Source organism: Cibotium barometz, chromosome 17, assembly GCF_041138505.1.
Source record: "Cibotium barometz isolate CiBa-2024 chromosome 17, ASM4113850v1, whole genome shotgun sequence".
Classification (NCBI taxonomy): Eukaryota; Viridiplantae; Streptophyta; class Polypodiopsida; order Cyatheales; family Cibotiaceae; genus Cibotium; species Cibotium barometz.
The window spans coordinates 22,075,705-22,100,977 of record NC_141062.1 but is presented as its reverse complement, the minus strand read 5'-3'; the positions used below and the strand labels follow the sequence as shown (position 1 = coordinate 22,100,977).

General features: G+C 45.3%; 1 protein-coding gene across 2 annotated transcripts; it reads right to left on the bottom strand.

The window, feature by feature from the left end:
* LOC147629783 (TIM-barrel signal transduction protein) lies at positions 1-24,458 on the bottom strand. Of its 2 annotated transcripts, XM_086811307.1 has the most exons (9): positions 23,968-24,458; positions 22,362-23,018; positions 22,000-22,206; positions 1,877-2,092; positions 1,582-1,762; positions 1,231-1,478; positions 967-1,145; positions 551-804; positions 1-464 (listed from the first exon to the last, which is right to left on the bottom strand). In XM_086811307.1, exons 1-9 carry the CDS (start codon positions 24,085-24,087, stop codon positions 304-306), a joined length of 2,223 nt encoding a protein of 740 aa, XP_086667433.1. In that variant the 5' UTR covers positions 24,088-24,458; the 3' UTR covers positions 1-303. The 2 variants fall into 2 exon arrangements, with proteins under 2 accessions (XP_086667433.1, XP_086667435.1); XM_086811309.1 differs by lacking the exons at positions 1-464; positions 551-804 and having other exon boundaries at positions 963-1,145.
* Between the last annotated feature and the right edge of the window lie 815 nt (positions 24,459-25,273).

Sequence of the window (25,273 nt, the reverse complement as noted above, 5' to 3'; positions counted from 1 at the left end):
GTAAGCGTCAATTAAAGTGAATTCTACAATGATATGGTATACATCCTGTAGTGGCATGGGTCTGCACTCACATTAAGATGTGGGACATGCATTCATTGGCAGAAAAAGCCAGAATATTGGTTCAACATGGGTTTTCATTCACAGAAAAAAGAGGTAGAGACATGTCTCCATTGGTGAATTTCACTCACATTAAGATGTAGAAACACTCGTGCATTGGAGCTCTGTCCATTGCATAAAACAGCAATTTACAAGCTCTTCTTAATGCATAGTGATGCCATTGGTCTCGGTTGGACTTTCAAAAGATTAGTCATCACCATGCAGAGGGATGGCCTTGTACTCAATCAAAGTGCTTGTGATGGCTTCTTCCACTGGTAACCGCTCCATGCTTGAGGCTCCATAGAATCCATGTACTCCCGTCGTCCTGTGCAGAACAAACGCAGCTTCTTTTGGACCTGAAATCGGGCCTGCAACAAACACATACAGTAATCCATATAAGCCATTTTTACACTGTGCTCTCACGTTGCTTAGAGACAAGGGTGTGTTTTTGTACCTCCATGACAAAGAACTATAATATCTGAGTTTATTCGATGGGCAGCGTCCGCGATTTTCTGGACAAGTTTGACACTATCCTCTAAGGACACACAAGTTTTTGCCCCTATTGATCCTGAAGTGGTGAGGCCCATATGTGCAACAATTATGTCTGCACCGGCTTGCGCCATGGCTACGGATTCGGCTTCATTGAAAGCATAAGGAGTGGTCAAAAAGCCCATTTCATGAGCCTTCCGTATCATATCCACCTCAAACCTGCACAGTTGACAAAAGCCAATATGATGATAATACAGCTGGAATCACCTTAAAAAACTGCAAATACAGAACGAAACTTTGCCACATACAATACCATAGAGACTCAGGGCCTTTACATCCTACAATGGGCCAACGTGACTACAACCGAGGCATGAGAATTACCCATAGCCCATTCCTGTCTCCTCCAAATTTTGCCGAAAGTTTCCATCTATAAGACCCACAGTTGGGAAGTTCTGGACACCTGCAAACCCTATATCCTCGAGTTTCTTCAGAAACTTGTCCATGCTTCTAAATGGATCTGATGCACATACTCCAGCGAGTACTGGAACTTTCTTCACCACCTGTAGAAAGTTGTTGAAAGACATATAATCGTTCATCTTTGACAAATCATGTGCCATGAACGTTATGAATGAAAGAGACTTCTACCGGTAACACTTCATCCGCCATTTCCATCACTACTGCATTCGCATCTTTGAAAGGCATAAGCCCTGACAAGGAACCTCGTCCAGCCATTCGGAACCGACCGGAATTGTAAATGACAATTAAGTCTGCACCACCTTCCTCCTCAAACTTGGCAGAAATGCCAGTTCCAGCACCCGCTCCAATCACAGGAACCCCTCTCGCAATCTGCTGTCGCAACCTCTCAAGGACTGATTGCCGCAACTCCAGTGTCTCTAAAGGACAAAAGCAGCTACTTTATCAAAAATCAATGAGAGTGTCTTTGATGTATGGGGTTAACTTGGGTGAGTTAATACAAGGAAATCGAGGGTAGAGAACCTGGTCTTGCTGCCGGGGAGATCGACGGAATTTTGATCTGCCCATTGTCCGATGACCCCTTTGGAATGGGGATATCAGAATTCTTGCCAGGCAATACATCTGAAGGGAAGATTTCTAAGAAGGCCTCTGTCAGTGATTCAACAAACTCAATGTCGTTTATGTGGTACGGCAACCTCCTAACCTGCAAATTCGAGAATTACTTCCAGAACTAACCACTGCTCAAACATCATTCATCACTTGATAAACATGAAACTCTCCTAAAATCTTCCTCTAATTACAGCTTTGAGATTTGTACCTGTCTTTCAGAGCTTTGCTCTATACCACTCTCAAGCTCTTCCATTAGAGCACCAGTAGCATCTTCATCGTAAAAGGGCTTTCCAGCACCATCCAGAGCTGAAATACCCTTCTCTGGTAGTAGTACTCGAACAGGAGCAGTGGATGAATTGATTTTTTTGGCAATAAACCGTGCAGCTTCTTTATTTTCTTCGACTGTGGTTCGCATTAATGTGACCTGCCAAGGCAATAAGAAAAAAGTCACATGCAATAAAGGACTCACATACCAGATTTTCCTTTGCAATATAACACAGGGAAAGCCAGGCTATAAAGGAACGCAAGAAAGCCCAATCTTATGTCAATCTATTGATACCATACCCCATGGGACACATTTCATTCCATAGCAGCTGGGCACTTGTGCAACCTATACATCTTGCTTTACAAACCAAGAACCTCAAACTCCATTGGTTGCAAACATATAACCCCTCCTTGAGCTTCCCTAAAGAAAAGCACACTTATGTCCATCTGTTACTTGACAAGGGACAAGTCTCCCTGCTGACTACACTCCTCAATGTCTAGCTCAATGTCCAGCTGTCAAGGTGATTTATCCTAAATCAAGCCCTTCTAATTGTGTGAAGCCATTCACGACAAGCTGGTCATTAACCATTTTGAAGCTCCCATTTATCTGTACCTGGCTTTGGATGACCTTGAGGTTTGATTTTTGGTCTAGGCACTAACTACAGTGCTGAGGCATCTGATCTTAGCACTTTAGTATTGTGATTAAACCCTAATACCCAACATCTAGTATTAGAGCCATCTCTGCACATACCAGTCCGTCTCTGCCAGTTTTTGCCACCGACTGCCACATATCCAGAGCCAGTCTCCCGCCGCTGCCTGCTGCCTGTCAGAGCCCGTTGTCGCCGCCACCCAGAGCCGACTGCCACCTCTTTGCACAGCGGCTCCACCCAGCACTGGCTGACCTCGTGACATCTCCGCCCAGATCCGGCTGCTCTGCCCAGTACCGGCTGACCTCTTGACAGCTCCGCACAGATCTGCTCAGCTCACTTCCGCTGCTGCACGTCCAGAATTGGCAGCCCAACTTTTGCCCTGCTAGTCGCCTGTACTGCTTATTCTTCTATTCCTGCCTCTGCACTCCATTCTCCGCACTAGCTGTCCGGGATCTTGTTCATCACTGGCAAAACTTTTTTTTTTTTTTTTGGGGGGGGGGGGGGGGCTTTCTTTCAGAGCTATCGTTTTGAATTAGGCATCCATAGACACTCCAATTCTTGTGCACATATCTTGAAGCTTCGTTCTGCTCACTCAAGTACATATCCTGTTTTTTGGTGTACTTTGGCAATCACATCTTTTATCTCATCATATCCTGGTACTGTGTGTGCACAATCATGTTTTCTCTTGTGTTTCCTGTAAACTTTGAGTACAAAATTGGGAAATCCCGTATTGTGAGGATGTTGCAAAGAGCACCAATTTCCGACCTTTCTGGGTCATGACAAGCGAAGACCATCTTGATGGTCCCACAACTACTCACTATGGAGCTTCATGATGAAGAGTCTTTTGATAGCCAAGGGGCTGTGGGAGATTGTTATGGGACAAGAGCCTCGTCTGGCAACAGTAGCAACCACTACCTCTTTGGCAACATCAACCACAATAGGAAGAGGGACCCAAACTACAGCTCAAGTGATGGTAGGTACTCCAGCACAACCGTCTCCACTCGTTGAAGATCAAAGACAATGGGAAGTTCGTGATGCCCAAGCAATGGCCATCGATGCCCTTTCAGTCAAGTAATCCATTATTTCTCACATCTGATCTTGCATCTCTACAAGGGCTGCTTGGGTGGTCCTCAAGACCATGTTCCAATCCTGCAATGAAGCACGAGTCATGTACCTGATGAGGCAGCTGGATAACTTGACCATGAATGAGAGCGAATCCATCGCAGATCACCTTACCAAGGTAATAGACCTAAAGGAACAACTACTGAATATAGATGACGTAGTTGATAATTGGAAATTGGTCACCACCATTCTAAATTCCTTATCCGAGTAGCGTCAAAATTTTCACACTTCTCTGAATCTCTCTATGAGAGCATGAGGCAATCCTATATCCTTTGAGGAGCTGGTTGGATTACCTCTCCATGAGGAGCAAACAAGGAAGCACACATCCAGGGGCTATACAAGTAGAGGAGACCAAGCCTTTTTCTCTAGGAAAGAAGGTAAAGTGGACTCCTCATAGGGTGACACCAAGAAGAAGAAAGGGAAGTGTCATTACTGCCATAAGCCAAAGCACTACATTGAGGAGTGTCAGAAGAGACTTGCAAAGCTGAAATCTGATGAAGACTTTGCAAACTCTGCTACTTCTACCTCTAACGACAAGAAGCATCAGCCAGATGAAAAAACAAACATATACCATGATGAGTGGGATTTCTAGCCACATTATCACTATGGAGGGGAATGTTAAATATTAATAGTGATTAATGTGGGAATAAACAAGTGCTAGGTGGTTGTGTAAACTAGCACTCTAGTGTAAGTTTAAGCTTTAAATAAAGCGGGGTTCCAATGTGGGCGAACAACCGCTAGTGTGTGTAAGTTCTTTGTGTGGAAATGACCTCTAAAAAAGATCTTATGTAAGCAGTTTGGCATGTGGCATGTGGCATATGTGGTGGCAACATATGTATGCACCTTGTAAAGGAGGGTCTCTCCTATAAAAGGAACATTATCATAATGATTTAAGTATACCTAATCTTTCAGTTTATCGCATGCCCCCTCTTGCTAGTCACTCTTGTTTAACCATATGATTAAACCCTAAGAATGAGGTAATGGATTGATCATTATCCCCCTCTATGCAGATGACACTAAATTTAATGTTGTCCTTCTAAAAGAGCCTTTAGACGTGTGTCTTCTTTCTATTGGTTAAAAAAACAAATAGCCATAGGCTAAATGTACATGCTCACAACTCTCCAAAAAGGCAAAGTAGGAACTGGGGAGGGTGGTTCCCGGAGAGAACCTACCTCATACAAGGAGGAGGGAGGGGGGGGGAGCCATACAAGTGGCTTATAATTCCAAGGGATATCGTTGTCCCAACCGGAGAGAAAGGGGGAGTAGTGCACCCACTATCAACCACCCAATCCGTAAGACGTGAGGTGGCAAGAACACGTGAGTCCGCAGGAAGTTCCTCAATGCCGATGAAGACAGTTTCCTTGGTGGAAGAGGAACTCTGAGATTGGTTGGTAGACGGAGAGGTTTGATTGGTGGGCTTCTTTGCAGAACCACCTTCTCTCTTCTCCTTGCAACAATCAAGCTGAATGTGACCTTTGTGACCACAATAATGGCAAGTAAGATCCTTATGAGTAGGATTGTTAGTAGGTTTAAGAGTCAACTTTGTTGCTCGTGGAACCCTTCGACTGCCATTTGCCTTTGCTCTTGATGTGAAGAAGGCACCTTGGCTTGTTTTCTTCCCCATAGCTCTATCCTAGAGCATGCCAACAACAATATGCAAATCGGGAGTAGAGGGAAGAAGTGAAATAGTATCACAAAAAGAAGAGAATGTTCATCGGCTCCTCGCCGAATTGCCCGAAACTAAGTCATCATCAGTAGCCTTGCTCCCCAAAGAGACCAATGGCTTCTAGATGGTAACAAACTCCATGATGGAATCCATGATGTTGGCAGTATTGGAGATCTTCAGGTTGGCAAGCATTCTCCAAGGCAATTTTCTAAGTAGAGTTCTCTCTATGGCACCACCTTTGAACAATTCTTCTACGGTCCCATCATCATTGTCATCAAATTAACAAGCAAAAGATGGTTTAATGTTAAAGATAATGAACGGATGTGCCCAAGCATCGTTATCAAGCCAGGCATCAATTTGAGCCTCAGGAGAAGTCGCAATTGGCTCGGCGTCAGCCCTAGTAACAATACCCCATAGGCGATGATACTAGCGTAAAGTCTTCATCTGCAAAGACCAATCGAGGTAATGGGATGATTCCTTGGAAAGTTGGGAAATAGATAAAGAAATGACAGTTAGTGTAGAAGCCATGGAATCCTCCTCTTAAATTTATAGCGAAAAGGCTGCAAGTAGGTACTCTGGGGCTACCCGCTGCTCCCTAGATGCTAGGTAAGGTGAAAGAAAGATGTAGAACTATACTCCTAGAGATCAAGACACACAGGTGAAGATGGGAGCTGACTCAATGAACGATGGAGGGAGGGAGGGAGAGGCTAATGGAGCAAGTGCACGGTGCTACCACTAGTCCGGGGTTGGGAAGAAATACACAAAATTAAAAAATTGTGTTTTGCCTCCTCTGCAAGGAGGGAAACCAATGAGAGATCTATGCCTACACGCATATCACATGTATTGAGGGTACATGAGCATAAACACAGCCAACCAGGAGGAAAACCAGAGAAGGATTAGGGTTTCCCATGAAATTTCCTTCTACACATCCTCTACACACATGAATCTCGCATATTCTCCCTCTTAAAATCCATGTAACCTAACATGTCAGAAGAACCCTAAAAAGCATAAACTTTTCTCCTGAGATGAAAACTTAGGCATTGGCATAGAGGGGTACCTTCAACAAGTATGCATCAAATCAACCTTAGCACAAAAGCTACCTAGATCTTGCAAATCCATGGAAAGTAAAACAGAAACGCTTACTCAGACCTTCTCTGCCACATGCGGAAGCTTTGGGAGTCCTCTTTCAGCCCTAGACACCTTTCTAGGAACATGTAGATGCAAAATGCAAATAGAAGATGGAGAGAAGAGAGAGAGAGAGAGCTGAGTTTTCAGTATATTCATAATGTACAAAAAGGGTACAATCTTGGCAAGCCCTAGGCTGCCCTTGAAAAGGTAGCAACACCTAGTCTATGACCTAACACCCAAAAAGGTGAGAGATCCCTAACAATGAGCTATGCGCCGCCTTATATAGGCCTTGGAAGGGCATGTGGACTAGCTGACCTGCTATCGGCTAGGTCCCTGGACATAAAATAAACCTTTGCTGTAGCCCCGACACCAGAATGCCTTCTTTATCTGCTGGCCGACAACCACCTATGCCTTCCCTGCCAACACTATCTGCTCAAGCTCCTAAATCTGATCTTTATTTGTTGCCCTTCAGGGATAAGCTATGGGATTAGCATGTACATGTGCAACCACATGACATCCCCTTCTGCTAAACTTGATGACGGGATTCCAACTCTAAACCTAGATGACTATCATCATCCCCTTGCCTCCTCATGGACTCCCCAACTTGTCATCCTTCCCCCTCCTAGCAACCTTTTCACTGAAAACCCTGCCCTGTCTCTGACTCCACTCCAAATCTAATAAAGATCTGTGCATCTGTTCCACTTTGTCCCCTTTCCTTCTTGCCTTGTCCTTGAACACTTTCTTTGGTCTTCTTTTCCTGAGTATTGAGTCCGGCACTCTCACTCCACCCCTTGGATGATCATCATCCCTTGGAACCGTTTTCTTGAAGCCCTAAGTGGCATCCAACACACTGGGCTGCCATTCCCCTTGGGTCTTGTGGAACACCACCAACCAACCTCCTGGGAACTTCTTCCATGTTTTGTGTTACTCTCCTTGGACTGTGCACCTTCATTTGGGACTGAATCAGTGTTTAGCCTTGCTGACCTTGAAGCTCTGATACCAATGTCACATGCGGAAGCTCTGGGAGTCTTCTTTCAGCCCTATACACCTTTCCTGTGGATGCAAAATGCAAACAGAAGATGGAGAGAAAAGAGAGAGATAGCTGAGTTTTCAGTATATTCATAATGTACAAAAAGAGTACAATCTTGGTAAGCCCTAGGCTGCCCTTGAAAAGGTAGTAACACCTAGTCTAATCCTAGTCTATGACCTAACACCCAACATGTGGATTGGCCGACCTGCTGTCAACCAGTCCTACTACATAAAATAAACCTTTGCTACAGCCGACACCAGAATACCTTCTTTATCTACTGGCCAACAGCCACCTGCTCCATCCCAATGCCTTCCCTGCCAATACTAGCTGCCGAAGATCCTGAATCTGGTCTTTATCGGTTGGCCTTCAAGGATTCACTATGGGATTAGCATGTACATGTGCATGCACATGACATTCTCTCATGCATCGCGATACCTTCTGCATTTACGTCGCTCCGATACCAAGTGTTACAACCCCACAGATCTCCTGATGAACGCAAACACAACTGATTAGAACAAACCCCCTAAGAGGGGTGCACGCGAGCTCACCTCCCAACCGTAGGTTCTATGCTTCGAACCACCCCTAAGCCACGAGCTAAGCTTTGACCGTAGGTTTTAGCTCACCTCCCAACCGTAGGTTCTATGCACTCCAGGCCGAGGGCTAAGCTCTGACTCCCACAGATCCAAGCCAATCCTTCGGCACGCCCATCTATGCCCTGCCACTTGCGTAGCCAGCATCTTGGTCGAGCTCTGACCAATAGTGAAGTCATGACAATGATAATGCATGTTTCACTTATAGAGTGCCCACTGCTGCTATAAATAACCATCCTGTTATAAATAGCCAGTACACATGGATTTATTAATAATAACCTTAGCCACCCCTATTAGCTTGCTTCCTCCTAATCCTAGGCCTCTCCTAACCCTGTCAAATTAGGCCACTAATCCCGAGGATTAGTACTAGGTACATAACACCACCTTCCTTGTGCTCTTGCACTCCCAGTTGATTCTAAATCCAAGGCATGCATCCAACATGGCAAACTATCACCATACATGCCCTCTTCTTGAGGGCTCTCATGATGTTCTCGACTCATGGGATGCATCGCCCTCACAAGCAAGACATAAATGTCTCTGCATCCAATTAACTTTCCCCAACATGGGGGCTGATCTGCACTAGACAACAATCATACGTTCACCAAGTGAAGTTTGCTGTCCATACACATGTAGTGTGCAGACATATTGCAGTACTTGCAAACCTGAATCAACACACACGAACTGGTGTGCTTTTTTCCCAAAATAGGCCCTGCATATCTATCACCAGCATGTGTCTTCATGATGTGCATCTCTGCATCAACACATACTCTGTAATACAAGCCTCGTGTCTCTGCAAACCTCATATCCCCGAAGTAGTCTGCATAGTTTATCCACAGGGAGAAAAGCAATCCATGTTCTCTACGTAAGAATCTCTTTGCACCATATGAGAGCATGGTCACATCATTCCTGCAAAACCATTCCTTAAAGCCGGTAACCATAACTTATACATATGTATAAAGCATCTAGACGGCCCATGTCACAGACTTCGCACTTTCAGAGTACAATCAGTAACCCACTTTTCAAAGTACCATCTGTGACCCACAAAAACTCTGCTCATAACCTTTGCAAAGATCACACATAGAGCCTAGTTAAATCCGTCTCAAAAGAAGGCGGATTCTGGTTGTGACCAGCCTTCTAAACCCATTGTGCCTCCTCTAAGATAGGCTGGTTGCATTTTGCAATAAACCTACCAAGTGTATACAAGGCATCGTATTACTTTCATGCACAAAACATGTCTCTATGCATGCATAAAATACCCGCAATGTATTGCCTTTTCATGCTGTCCACAGAGAACCAATGCCTACACGGGACATCATAAACCATCTACCAAGCATTTGTCAGAATACTCAGCGGAGATGCTGACCAAATCTGGGAACACAAGAGCAAACGCAATGCAGAAAAACAGCACGAGAGAGAGAGAGAGAGAGAGAGAGAGGCGTGTAACTCTGCTCTATATATACACAAGAAGATCCCGAATATGATACACAATGGCATGGGGGCTATGGGGCCATTTTATATGGCCCCAAGCATGTAGTCGGCCCGTAGAAAGGCAGCCAACAGGGCCTGAAACTCCACGACCAGATATCTACAGCAGTCGGCCAGCTTTACACAGTCGGCCAGCACACATCAGAGGTCGGGGACCTGAAGGCAGCATGTGGGTCCTCCTGCCATCACAGGGCAACCACCCAAGCCAAGGAAAAATAGGGAAAAATGGGGGAAAAATGAGAAAACACCTACAAGGACGGGCACACCCACAACAAAGGCCCTGGTGTCTACAGAAAGACAGGAGATCACTTCTAACAGCATTTTGGATACCCCATTGCGGTTGTGCATACCTCTACATGAACCTAGTCATTTAGGATTTGATTTCAGGGCATTAACAAGCCCATGGCAGCAGCCATACATCATTGGGGTATGACCAAACCCATGGCAGCATCCAAATCAACAACAATGTGGATACTTGTACACCTATAGCAGTGACTGTCAAGCTATTGCTTGAGCAACGAGGCTGTCCCATATGCATTCATTGCTATGCATGGTTGTCCCATGTGTCTCTTAAACAAGAAAATGCTATCCAAGCTGTCCCCAATCATGACATCCGTGCATCTTGTGTCTATGGGAAAATGCCACTGCTTGCCACTTTGAGTTTTTTTTTTCGACACTCTTGGCATAAGTATGGCATACAAGGCCAGAAACTGCATAGGCAAGCTCTCTTGACATTCAAGATCTTCTTCAACCAAGCCTGTGTAGTTGCATGCTTACACAATTCCCACATGCATGTATAGATGGACTATTACAGATTTAAATCTGAACATGCATGCAGCTTTATGGAAAGAGCCATAGACTCAGCTTATTTACCTTTTAAGAACCTTGAACCTTCGCATCTTGCAGTCCAACTAGTGGTGAAGCTGCTGCATCATAAGGTTGTAGAACTGCTCTAAGCCCTCAAATTGTTTGCTCGTACCTATTTGAGATTGCCTGCAAGACTTGCATGTGGTGTCCTTCATGTGCAAGGAATGGTGAGTCATGCTGTGAAGGCAAATTAATGAAAACTCTTCCTTCACAAAGTGTACAAAGACTATGCTCTGATGCCAATGTAACTCACCCAAACAAATAGGGACTCATCTCCTACTGCGTTCACCTTAACAAATCTTTTAAATAGTATACACATTAACATACCATTCACTTGGCATATAAAATGAGGGCTTTTTTTTTGTTGTAACACAGTATATTACAAGTGGGAAACCTCCAAGTGGAGGGGAAAACCCACAATCAAACTACAGGAAACATAAGGGAAGTTACAAACCCAACTGTCCAAGTACGAGACAACTAAAGTTCAAAAGCAATCAAAGAAAACTTGTAGCTGAAGCAAGGGAAGATCTCCAAGGTCAAAAGAATCCCGAAGAGATAAAAGAAGGGATCTCCTGAAGAAAGCAAAACAAGGAATATCTTGTGTGGCAAAGATCAACTGATTTCTTGCATGATAGATGAACCATAGGGCCCAAAATCTAGTCCATGCAATTGAAGTATCAAATTCTGGCAAACCGAGGGAAATGCTGCCAAATAGCCAAAACAATTTTCCAAAAAATCTACCCACAAATCTTAGATGAAAGTGTACTGACAATCTATCCAGAAGTGCACGGGAATGGGGGCAAGACCATACAAGATGATAGAATGCCTCACGTGCATGTAAACATCTTCTACAAGATGTAGGAGCAATACGTCTTTCAGTCCAAAAACTGCCAACCGATAAGGCACCAACAAGGTATCTCCAGAAGAAGACTTCTGTTTGAGGGATAATTTACTCTTCCGGACCTTCAAGAGAGCCACCCTCCACCGCCCATTAGGCTTGTTAATGTGCCATAATGAGTTTTCGTGAGCCTGTATCCAAGGAGGAGGAAGAAGTAATTTGTATGCACTAGCTGCAGTCAGATTGCGAAGAGGCACCGCACGACAGCTTGCATTTTGACCCACCAGATTGTAATGGGCCATAGTTTGTGGAAAAGAAAGAACATAGCCACTGTCATTCAGTACATCCTCAACATATCTGACTGCTTTCGTAGAAAGGTAACAGGCCTTTCTCAGTTGTAATAGAGCAAGAGACTATTGAAATGCACGACTCCAATGAATGCTCTCTTTGCGAAGAGAATTGCCTCCATCATGCGGTCTACCCACCATTTTATTTGAGCCATCAGAGTCTACCAGCCCTGAATCAGTTTTGTGGAGAACGGGCATCCAGGAATGCGTCCCTGTAAGCATCCAAATATAACCTCAGCATGAGTGATCATCCAATGTCCAAAAGTTGAAGTTTTCATTGCTGCACCAAGTCTTGCTAACATTAAAGTCCAAGGCTGTTTTTGCTCCAAGAAACTCAAAAGAAGAGAAGCTTTCCTTGCAATAGCATGAAAGTGTAAATTCAGTATATTGAGGCCTAATGGATTTTTAAGTGCAGACCAAATGCTTTTTAAGTAGCCTAATGGGTTCTCCGTCCACCTTAGTACACCACAAACATGCTAAGGTTGCAAACATGAAACTACCCAAATCGGCAGAAGACCAGGGAACAAGAGGCAAGTGAAAATGAATATAAGCCATTATAATGAATTGCACAATTCTCAATCTAGCATGCAACAGCCAGGTAGATAATTTCCAATATTGAAGTTTGAAATTGAGCTTGTCCAACACCCATTGTCGTTCTCTCTTTAGAGAGACATTCCCACCCAGAGGATACCCAAGATGTTTGACTATCTAATCTGGTGAAATTATCTGGCCTGGCCAAAGAACAGAGTGCCAATCACAATGCTTAAGCCGAAGAAGCTTGGACTTAGCAAAATTGATAGCTTGTCACAAGACCAAACGAGTCCAAAGAATCTATAATTATTTTACCATCATCTTGAGTGTTTCTTGGAAAGAAAAATGAGTCATCCGCATAAGCTTGCCTAACAAAGTGATTTGTATGCCATGTAGCTTGTTCTCTGTAAGCAGTTTGTTCAATAATAAGAGCATGGGATGAGTGGCTATTGCATAGAGCAATGCACTAAGAGGGCAGCCTTGTTGCACTGATTTGCCTAGAGACCAGAAATCTAAAAAACCCTTGTGTAATATACATCGAGCAATTCCTCCTTCATAAAGCCAATAAACAATATTTCTCATCTTAGGCCCAAAGCCCACATTTTCCATGACACAGCCAATAAATGTTGGTAGTCATCTCCTGTCTGTAACATATTACTCAGTAGAGGGAGTGGGGGCCTCTGTTGTGGGTGTGCTCGCCCGAGTTAGGAGTAGTCTCCATTTTTCTTCATTTTCCCATTGCTTTCCCAATTTTTGCTAGTCGTGGGGGACTTCCTGTGTTGGCCGAGTACTGTGTTGCTAGCCGACTTGATCATGATCTAGCCGACTTTTTTTTTTGTGCTGTGGCCGACTGATGTTTTCCCAGTCGTGGACCTCTTTGCTACTGTCGGCTGTTTTTGGGCTGGCCGACCAACTACATAGGGTGGTATAAATACCACCCTTGCCCCCCTACTTGTCATTGTACCAGAACTTGTGTATATAGCAGAGTTCATACAGCTTCTCTCTCTCTCTACACTTCTGTGTTTTCTTTCTGAGTTCTCACAGCAGTTGTCTCATTTTCCGTTGTGCATTCCGACATGGTGAAGCTTGGAAACGGTGAGAGCTTGAGGGTTTGCTATTTTTTGGTGCTGATTGGAGAATTCTTTGTGGGCTGTTCCGGACTTGGAGAACGGGTAGAAGGCGGCCATCACTATTAGACACCCACCTTGCATACTGTTCGCAGCCTCTTCTTCATTTTTTTCCCACGTAGGTGGATCGATAGTTGGACGGGACCAACTATGGCATCTGGAAGATAATGATGGAGTCTGTCTTGGAGTCTTATGACTTGGCTGATTTCATTGTAGTTGGTGTTCCAAGGCTAGAGTTGGAGGACGGGGAGCTTTTACCTTCTACTAGGAAAGAATGGGAGGCTCAAGCACAGTTATGGGATCGTGTCCATGCCCGTGTGCATTCTTTCATCTTCCTTAATTGCACACCCCAGGTGATCAATCATATCAAATACATGACGCTGGCTCGAGAGATCTGGTAGCACTTGGCTTCTCTGTGTAACAAGGTATCACCCATGAAGCGGATTTTCTTGGAAGAGCAGATGCGAGTGATGAATCCTGCAAAGTCTTCGACGTGCGGGAGCACATCAACAAACTCCAAGCTCTTCAGCAAGAGGTTCTTCAGGCTAGGAAGGAGATATCTTCAAAGGATATGGCCATCACTTTGTTGTCTCATCTAACCTCTCAGTATTCAGCTTTCTATTCCTCTTTGATCACCAGTGGGAGGAGCTTGTGCTGCCTATTGTCTTGGACCAGGATGAGCGTCCACTCGGCATCCACAAACAAGTCCAGCCATTGTTCGCATCGAAAGACTCTCTCACATTGAGTCTGCTTACAGAAGCTTTCTCCTATGATCAAGGCTGCCACAACCATCCATAGCCTCTCACACTATGAACAGCATCACACCCTGACACATCCAGTGCTTCTGCATCACAACACAGACTCCCAAACTGTCTCTCAAAAGAGTATCACAGCACAGTCCATCAGTTGAACGCCATCGACATGATGTCTATGTTCATGAAAAACCAGCCCCTCCTTTCTGCAAAAACACGGCGTCTTCCAAAAAGCACACGCCTGCAACCACCTATCCGAACAGGTCGACACCAGCAACCACCCGTACCAAATAGTGTGTAGCTGTCTCCTGTATCAGTTGTCGTACAGCAGCCGCCTGTACCAGCTGTACCTGTCTGTACACATATGCCTGCAGTCCAGCACCTGATTCAACGTGAGAGAGAGAGAAAACTTGTGGGTAAACTTGCTGTCTAGCCCTGCGATCCCTCCTACAGTCCACGCCTTTGTGTCCAGCTCTGCCTGTATGGACAGCAGCGCAGCCAACCAGCTTCTTGCTAAAAGCAAAGGGGAAAGAGAGATTCAATAGGCGCCTGTGTGTACTATTGCGCAGCAGCCAGACAGTCTTCTCTCCCCAGAAAGTATGCGTGTGTGTGATATTCAGGCAGTGTATATTCCAGCGCAGCCCATGTATCTTCAGGCGACCAGCCCTCCTCAGCGAAAAAGCACACACTCAACAAGAGATAGGCGCCCCCTTTTCTGCCCGCCAGCCCCTCTTCTTCAGAAAAGCACACACGTGGCCCCAAAATAGCATAAGGGCCACGTTTTCTTTCATAAAAGGCATTAAGAATGATTTTAAAGGTTTTTAAAACCTTTTAAGTTAAAATCTCTTTGCCCCCCTTCACACTTGGGGTTTTCCACACATGGGCTTCCATTTTCACTCCCACCTGATGCCATTCACACTGTCCACCATGTCCCCGTGCACACCTGCATACTGTCCAGAGAAAAACACAGGGTCGTAACATACCCCCCTCTTGAAAAATGGCAAGCGTCCTCGATTGCACTCAATGGCACAGTAAAGCATCTTATGAGCAAAGACACCCCATATGGCAAAAACAATGGCCCTCTAATGCATCTGGGTGATAATACAATCATCCTGCACAATAAGCCACACTGTCACGCCAAAGTGACAAACACCTCTTGCTTGTTCCTTCAGAACCTACAGCAAAAGTCTAAAACCAAATGGAAACACGTTAACTGTGTTAGCCAAAAACAAAACCATGCATCATTCTACATATGACAAACATATGCATGACACATATATGCATTTGCAAACTATATGCTCCTCAAGATGCTCTACCTACTCCAAAGTAACAGTCTAAGGGCTGCTCGCAAGCCTTACGCCCATGGGCATCCCGCAGGACCCACGACTGATGGTACAACATGAGCATATGAAAGCACTCAATGCATCCAAACACTACATCCAGTAAGTACTTTCCCACATATGTTTCATGGTCATCCCGCAGGAGTTACACCCATGAACATAATAAAGCACTTGATGTATCATAACAACATACATGCAGCACTCAACACAATGCAGAGTATTTCCCAATGTATTCTCAATGGTACCAGGATCCAATGGCACCAGAATACAAAAATACCTCCACCTCAAAAAGTGTATGCATACATGCACAAATAGAATTCGATCCATATTTCCATGAACCAAACCAGCTCTAGGACTGCTCGCAAGACTTATGCCCTCCATAGAGTTATCCATAGTTGCAGTTATAGTTCAAGGTGCGGCCGACTGTGAACCATACTCAACCATCATCCCATGTGACTAGTACACAAGATCATAGAAGTCCCATAAGCAGATGTACTGCCAGCCTCAGTACCTTCGGGTGAATACAAAGATGTCACCAAGCGACTCCTAGATAACAAATGAGCCTGTCTGTAACAAGGGAGCGGAGGTGCTACCCCCCTCTTGAGCATCAGGCAATGCTCGAGACCTATGCTCTGCTGAACCTGAATGAGCCGTAAAAAGAGTGGACTCCAACTCAAAGGCATCAAGATAAAGCTGCAAATCCTGAGGTGAATCTGCTAAATCACCCTCCTCCATCCACTTCGCATCCATCAGTGAACCTCCTCCATCCACTTCGCATCCATCAGTGAACAGCTCTTGAACTTCACAGGATAGCGACAGGAAACTTTACCCTGTACCTTTCTTTCCTTATGTGCCAGTATATGCTCAGGAATAAGAACCTCGTCAAGTTCCTCCACTTCCATCTGAGCCTCATCTGATACATCCTTAGGCACCCAAAACCTGCTTGCACTCCACCCAAGTGGTAAGCACAAGTCCTCGATGAAGCATAGTAGATCACCACTGCTAAACATAGAAAGAAACTGTCTTCCGAACCCATGAAGCCTCCGTGAAGATACCACCGGTGAAAAACTGTCGAAAGCCATAGCCTTCAACGCATCTCCTGCACCATAACACTTCAACTGCTTCTTGTTCCTGGCCGACTACTTCTTGTCCTTGGTGTCTTTTCTCCTGAGCTTCATCTTCAGCTCTTGCTCTTCACCTCATATAGGCAAAGATACAAAATCCTGTACTGTGTCCTGCACTTCCTTTTCACTTTCCTCATGTTGAAGCTTTTGATGTGACAACCACGGGCTCGCCTCCTTGAGAAAGTCGACGATGTCCCGGCAACGGAACCTTGCAACCGGCCTTGACGGGCGGTGAAACAAACACTCGCACATAAAACACTTCAACGGAATTTAGGACCTAGAAAAGGAAAACAAACAGGGGGAGCTAGAGTGCTCCTGCAAACAGTACACGGACACCGATTGGCCCCAAATCGCAGTGGCGCCCCTTGCGGTATTTCTTTAATTGATTAAAAGAGCTTTGATTACAATATAAGGCTGGAAACTCAGCCGTCACAGTAGAACCCTTGAAGCCTGCAAAGAACCTGCATCTGGCTTCTTGTCCACTCGGCATCCACAAACAAGTGCAGCCATTGTTCGCATCGAAAGACTCTCTCACATTGAGTCTGCTTACAGAAGCTTTCTCCTATGATCAAGGCTGCCACAACCATCCATAGCCTCTCACACTATGAACAGCATCACACCCTGACACATCCAGTGCTTCTGCATCACAACACAGACTCCCAAACTGTCTCTCAGAAGAGTATCACAGCACAGTCCATCAGTTGAATGCCATCGACATGATGTCTATGTTCATGAAAAACCAGCCCCTCCTTTCTGCAAAAACACGGCGTCTTCCAAAAAGCACACGCCTGCAACCACCTATCCGAACAGGTCGACACCAGCAACCACCCGTACCAAATAGTGTGTAGCTGTCTCCTGTATCAATTGTCGTACAGCAGCCGCCTGTACCAGCTGTACCTGTCTGTACACATATGCCTGCAGTCCAGCACCTGATTCAACGTGAGAGAGAGAGAAAACTTGTGGGTAAACTTGCTGTCTAGCCCTGCGATCCCTCCTACAGTCCACGCCTTTGTGTCCAGCTCTGCCTGTATGGACAGCAGCGCAGCCAACCAGCTTCTTGCTAAAAGCAAAGGGGAAAGAGAGATTCAATAGGCGCCTGTGTGTACTGTTGCGCAGCAGCCAGACAGTCTTCTCTCCCCAGAAAGTATGCGTGTGTGTGATATTCAGGCAGTGTATATTCCAGCGCAGCCCATGTATCTTCAGGCGACCAGCCCTCCTCAGCGAAAAAGCACACACTCAACAAGAGATAGGCGCCCCCTTTTCTGCCCGCCAGCCCCTCTTCTTCAGAAAAGCACACACGTGGCCCCAAAATAGCATAAGGGCCACGTTTTCTTTCATAAAAGGCATTAAGAATGATTTTAAAGGTTTTTAAAACCTTTTAAGTTAAAATCTCTTTGCTCCCCTTCACACTTGGGGTTTTCCACACATGGGCTTCCATTTTCACTCCCACCTGATGCCATTCACACTGTCCACCATGTCCCCGTGCACACCTGCATACTGTCCAGAGAAAAACACAGGGTCGTAACATACCCCCCTCTTGAAAAATGGCAAGCGTCCTCGATTGCACTCAATGGCACAGTAAAGCATCTTATGAGCAAAGACACCCCATATGGCAAAAACAATGGCCCTCTAATGCATCTGGGTGATAATACAATCATCCTGCACAATAAGCCACACTGTCACGCCAAAGTGACAAACACCTCTTGCTTGTTCCTTCAGAACCTACAGCAAAAGTCTAAAACCAAATGGAAACACGTTAACTGTGTTAGCCAAAAACAAAACCATGCATCATTCTACATATGACAAACATATGCATGACACATATATGCATTCGCAAACTATATGCTCCTCAAGATGCTCTACCTACTCCAAAGTAACAGTCTAAGGGCTGCTCGCAAGCCTTACGCCCATGGGCATCCCGCAGGACCCACGACTGATGATACAACATGAGCATATGAAAGCACTCAATGCATCCAAACACTACATCCAGTAAGTACTTTCCCACATATGTTTCATGGTCATCCCGCAGGAGTTACACCCATGAACATAATAAAGCACTTGATGTATCATAACAACATACATGCAGCACTCAACACAATGCAGAGTATTTCCCAATGTATTCTCAATGGTACCACGATCCAATGGCACCAGAATACAAAAATACCTCCACCTCAAAAAGTGTATGCATACATGCACAAATAGAATTCGATCCATATTTCCATGAACCAAACCAACTCTAGGACTGCTCGCAAGACTTATGCCCTCCATAGAGTTATCCATAGTTGCAGTTATAGTTCAAGGTGCGGCCGACTGTGAACCATACTCAACCATCATCCCATGTGACTAGTACACAAGATCATAGAAGTCCCATAAGCAGATGTACTGCCAGCCTCAGTACCTTCGGGTGAATACAAAGATGTCACCAAGCGACTCCTAGATAACAAATGAGCCTGTCTGTATAACAAGGGAGCGGAGGTGCTACCCACATCTTGAGCATCAGGCAATGCTCGAGACCTATGCTCTGCTGAACCTGAATGAGCCGTAAAAAGAGTGGACTCCAACTCAAAGGCATCAAGATAAAGCTGCAAATCCTAAGGTGAATCTGCTAAGTCACCCTCCTCCATCCACTTCGCATCCATCAGTGAACAGCTCTTGAACTTCACAGGATAGCGACAGGAAACTTTACCCTGTACCTTTCTTTCCTTATGTGCCAGTATATGCTCAGGAATAAGAACCTCGTCAAGTTCCTCCACTTCCATCTGAGCCTCATCTGATACATCCTCAGGCACCCAAAACCTGCTTGCACTCCACCCAAGTGGTAAGCACAAGTCCTCGATGAAGCATAGTAGATCACCACTGCTAAACATAGAAAGAAACTGTCTTCCGAACCCATGAAGCCTCCGTGAAGATACCACCGGTGACAAACTGTCGAAAGCCATAGCCTTCAACGCATCTCCTGCACATCCTATGATCAAGGCTGCCACAACCATCCATAGCCTCTCACACTATGAACAGCATCACACCCTGACACATCCAGTGCTTCTGCATCACAACACAGACTCCCAAACTGTCTCTCAAAAGAGTATCACAGCACAGCATACCATACAGTCGACACACCTGTACCAACCCTCTCTACCTTCCAAGGGTACTATCCATCTCTGTCATGGATTCCCTGTCCCCTGCCCAATCAGTAGCAAGGCTGTACCAAACATGTGTCCATTCCTGCACCCTCTGCCTGCATGTGACCTATCTCCTGGAGAAACCCAAAAAACATGTCTTTTCGAGAAAACCTACGACCTGTTTCCACATGAAACCCTTAGGCCTGTTTCCCTTTGAAACTTCTCTCCTGTTTCCATACATCTAGTTACCTGTTCCCTCATGAAACATCTGGCAACATAGAGATGCCCATAACTGTAGGTCCCACTGTTCCTTTCTAGCAGGAAGAAAACAATCTGCTCCATGAGCACGCAGCCATGCGAGCTTGCATCACTCCCATGCCAAGAAACATAACCAAAAGATCTGTACTTGTAGCCAGAAACCCAAGCACATAGCTGAATTTGCTACCAAACAAAAACAGCCCATAAACTGTCCCAAAACAGTCCCGAACCCAAAGCAAAGAGAAGCTGAAAGTTCCATCAGTTGAACGCCATCGACATGATGTCTATGTTCATGAAAAACCAGCCCCTCCTTTCTGCAAAAACACGGCGTCTTCCAAAAAGCACACGCCTGCAACCACCTATCCGAACAGGTCGACACCAGCAACCACCCGTACCAAATAGTGTGTAGCTGTCTCCTGTATCAGCTGTCGTACAGCAACCGCCTGTACCAGCTGTACCTGTCCGTACACATATGCCTGCAGTCCAGCACCTGATTCAACGTGAGAGAGAGAGAAAACTTGTGGGTAAACTTGCTGTCTAGCCCTGCGATCCCTCCTACAGTCCACGCCTTTGTGTCCAGCTCTGCCTCTATGGACAGCAGCGCAGCCAACCAGCTTCTTGCTAAAAGCAAAGGGGAAAGAGAGATTCAATAGGCGCCTGTGTGTACTGTTGCGCAGCAGCCAGACAGTCTTCTCTCCCCAGAAAGCATGCGTGTGTGTGATATTCAGGCAGTGTATATTCCAGCGCAGCCCATGTATCTTCAGGCGACCAGCCCTCCTCAGCGAAAAAGCACACACTCAACAAGAGATAGGCGCCCCCTTTTCTGCCCGCCAGCCCCTCTTCTTCAGAAAAGCACACACGTGGCCCCAAAATAGCATAAGGGCCACGTTTTCTTTCATAAAAGGCATTAAGAATGATTTTAAAGGTTTTTAAAACCTTTTAAGTTAAAATCTCTTTGCCCCCCTTCACACTTGGGGTTTTCCACACATGGGCTTCCATTTTCACTCCCACCTGATGCCATTCACACTGTCCACCATGTCCCCGTGCACACCTGCATACTGTCCAGAGAAAAACACAGGGTCGTAACAGCTAGGCTACAGGATCTAGATGCCCAAGGTCGAGGGCACCTCAACAATAGCAGTACACTGGCAGTCACATGGCCTCTCACAGCGGTTTCTCTCATATTTTTTGAAGAGGTTATGGGACAGTTTTCCGCCTGGAAAGATCACCCTCTTTCTTTGGCTACTGGCACACAAGAGTTTGGCAGTTGGCACGTGGTTGGCCATAGGCGGTAGGCTAGCAGCTTGTCCGAGGTGCGGCCACCCTCCAAAGTCTCAACGACATTGTTACCCAAAGGCTCAGTAGGTTTGGCAACGGATTCTCCACATTTTCATGATGGACAAGACATCAACCCACATCATTTCATGGGGCACTATCACTTGGGCCACTAGGGCTGAGTTTGTCATGGCTTATGAGGAGGAAGGTGGGGCCCTAGCTCTTTTAGGTCTCTCACCTTCGCATTTCGGAAGTACTAGCCCCAACCCCATCTATTGATCATTGGACTCCGGGTTCGTGCGCCAAAGATATGGGAGATTTGTAGCAACATTGCAGCTTGGCACATCTGGAGAGCTAGATGCAGCAAAGCCATTGAAGGCACCCACACTTTGCCTACAGAGTCCATTAGGAGCATTTGGCTTGACATCATTAACTCCGCAACCAGTGGGGGAAGTTGCAGCATGCCTCTGACCAGATGCGGAAGCAGCGAAAAGCCTTCTTGAGGCTTTGGTGGCCTAGCCCTTTTCTCACAAATAGAGGTGGTGAGCCCACTTGGCACTACATACCACCTGTGTGGTTATTCCCTCCCCCTGTATGAGATAGCCTTCTCCTCATAAAGCGGCCAGCCAGAGGAGAAGTGCATCTTTCTCCACCCCTTGATTCTTTGATCCTCACCCCGTACATGGAGGCAAGTTTGTATTTAGCCCTTCATGGCTGTTTTTTGTTAACCGATAGGAGGATCTTTTTCCCGGAAAAAAAAAAACATCTTCTTCCATTTACACATTGATTTTTTTTAACATGATATTCCCATATCTTACCTGATCATTATGAACAAACAGCTTCCTTTGAGAAAATTTAGCAGGCACTGTGTCCTTGCTTCCAAAGTTAACCATATCCAATGCTCCAACACTCAACACGAGGGGAACCTTCTGTTGTATAATCGCCTCAAAACGGTTATCACTGCAGGCCATCACACCACCAACCACATGATCTGCAACTTCTGTGGTGGTTATGTCCAGGACTCCCTGTCAGTTAATATAGGTAAACCATAAATAGAAGACCAGGTGCTAAAAACCACGTTAAATGCTAGAGACACTGTCAAGCCACCTAATTAACCCGTGATGCTCTAGAGATGCAGCTATATGTGCAGTTTCTCCAAAAGGTAACATTATGGGCTTACCTGCAGGAACCCTTGACTAACAAGGCTCTCCATAGCTTTTCCTCCGACACCAGTCGCATGAAACACTAGTGTCTCGAACCCTTTTGCTTCTAGCTTCTCTCTGACTGCATTTACACATGGGGTTGTCACTCCAAACATAGTCAAGCCAACAGTAGGTTGATCTTCCTTTTTGCCAGTTGAAGGGGATCCACTCAAAGCTCTGAATGCAACCATACCAGCTAGTGCAGATGCTGCATTGGACAAGATGGCTTTGCTCACAGAGTTGAGGCCAGCTATGTCTACAACTGATGGCATAAGGGTCAAATCTGATGACTCTATGTATGGTGATGTGTTTCCACTCGCAACAGTGGACACTAAAAGCTTTGGAAAACCAATAGGGAGAGCCCGTAAAGCTGGGGCAATGAGGGAGGTACCTCCACTGCCCCCAATTCCAATTACACCCACCAACTCTCCTCTCATGTGGAATGCTTGCAAGTACTGTTCAAGAGCAGTGCTGACTATGGAAACTGCAGAACCTCTTTCATTTGGAAGAGATGACAGTGCCTTTCTTGAAGGAACAGGGTGGTGTTGAAGGACTTCTTCCACGCTTACACTGGCTACGGTGGGTGATGCCTTATCAGAGAGTTTTGTGGAGACATCAATGATGGTAACCTTCACCTGTTAGATTCACAAAACCCCACAATGCTCAAAGGCTTCAGATCATCAATGAAGGCAATCAGAACATGCTAAGTACACAAACAGTAACCATGCCCTCGTTTTTGTATTGGTGGGGAATGTGTTGTTTGTGGGGGGTTGGGGGGGTGGGAGAGAGAGAGAGAGAGAGAGAGAGAGAGAGAGAAGCACACACCCATCACCTGTGCATGTCAAGGTTATGATGATAACCGTAACTTGCTAAATACACAAACATCAACCATGCTCAGCCAAAACTTAATAATGATGGTACCCTTAACACACTAACGCAGCCAAACAATGATGGTAAGATCGTCCCATGACGTTAACCTTAACCCAAAGGCCAGAAATATAATCAATCATGATAAGATTAACCCAAGGATAGTGATCATAACCCACAATTATGATTGATGGAATGCATAACTTGCTGAATAAACAAACACCCACTATGCTCAGAGGCCAAAACTTAATGATGAAGCTATCCTTTTTTTAAACCCTCTAACTGCTAAAACATTTAGACACAATGTCCACATGGTGGAAGCTCAATTCATAGTGGTAACCTTAACAGGCCATAAATAATGATAGCGGCCAGAAACACTATCAATGATGGCAGCCTTAACACAAAGGCTAGATAGTATAAAGTGTTGATGATGGTTAACCTTACCTACTAAAACCTTTAGAACCGACATCAACATAAGTAACCCATGATGGGAACCTAACCCCAAGGCCAGATTATCAATGCTGATAACGTTAAGTCGAAGGCCAGTAACAGTATCACCAAAGGCTAGAAACTATCAATGATGCTTAACCCACCATTCCCACATTATGGTAAGCTCAACCCATGAAATCAAAGGCCAGAAACCAACATAGAGGTTAAAACCTATAGAACTCAATGGCATGCTTGCTTGAGTCAGAGTTGGGTTAGGTGTAATTTTACCTTGTAGTCTGGTAAGAAGCGAGGCAATGCAGATGCCACGCATTCGGAGAGGAATTTGAGCTCCTTGCCTTTTGTATCCACTGTGCCGATAACGCAAACATGACGAGCAGATTCGCCCATGGTTGCGTCTTGCTGTCTGCGTGTTATGTTTGATCAAGACAATCCACGATCTTCTCTGCTCCCTTACACAGATCCAACAGGTTCTCGCTTTCCGAGATTAACGTCCACGTGTCCAGAACCTTCTGAATATCTCACATCCCAGTGCTTTACATGACACGTTAGTGAATCGTGTATTTGAATAACAATTGTTCCATATCCAACCATGGTTAAACTTTTGTTCAAACTTGTGCAAATGGTGGTTTAAAGACTGAAGGGATAATATGATGGAACCTACATGCAGTGCCAAGGTTGACACTTAGGAGGTTGACACTTAGGTCCCTACTCCCACATGTAGTGATAATATGATGGAACCTACATGTAGTGCCACGATTGGACAATGAGGTCCCATTGCTCACAAAAAGGCTTGCAACGTCAACATATGTCTGTGTAGCCCCTCTCTTGTGAGTCGAACATATAACATCTATATCATTTCTGAGGGGCAGCCTGCCAAGTCTGTCAATGCAGTTAGTGATCTCATCTATATAGAATCAAACAATGTTGGAGAAAGAGGGCATCCCTGTTTCACCCCAATCATGCTAATATACTCAGTAGGCATGCGCCACACCTGGCGCTTTGACTCGCTAAGTGCCATGCCTACTAAGTTTATTCGCATGATTGGTGTGAACCAACTTATACAAAGAGAGCCATGACTCCCCATATCATCTCCAATGGTAAGGCCAACTCATGAAGTTGTATGAAGAGGCATACTATAAATAAGCCACATACACAACCTATCCTCCTCAATAATGGCTCGATATATGATCTTATATGTAGAGTAAATCCTTTGGAAGCCTTCATATCCTCTAGATTTGTACCCATACCTCTCTACCAAGGAGCTTGTCTTGGATTGTAGCACAAATCCATGCACTTTGGTCAACATGTGTGGCAAATCACAATTGTAGTTATTGGGGTCTAATGGATCCCTATGTAGATTGGGGCAATAGTGCTACTAGAACAAAAAAAGGGAAAACCTTGGCAAAGAGTCATGTTAAATATATTGACCACTAGGGAGGACATGCATGAGATGCTTAGCAAGAGATGTCACATAGCGCCTCGCTATGTCTCTTGAGGTGGGTAGTCTATTCCCCTTTGGAAGCCTAACTTTCATGATAACATGTCTAAGCACTCTCACATGATGCATTCTGAA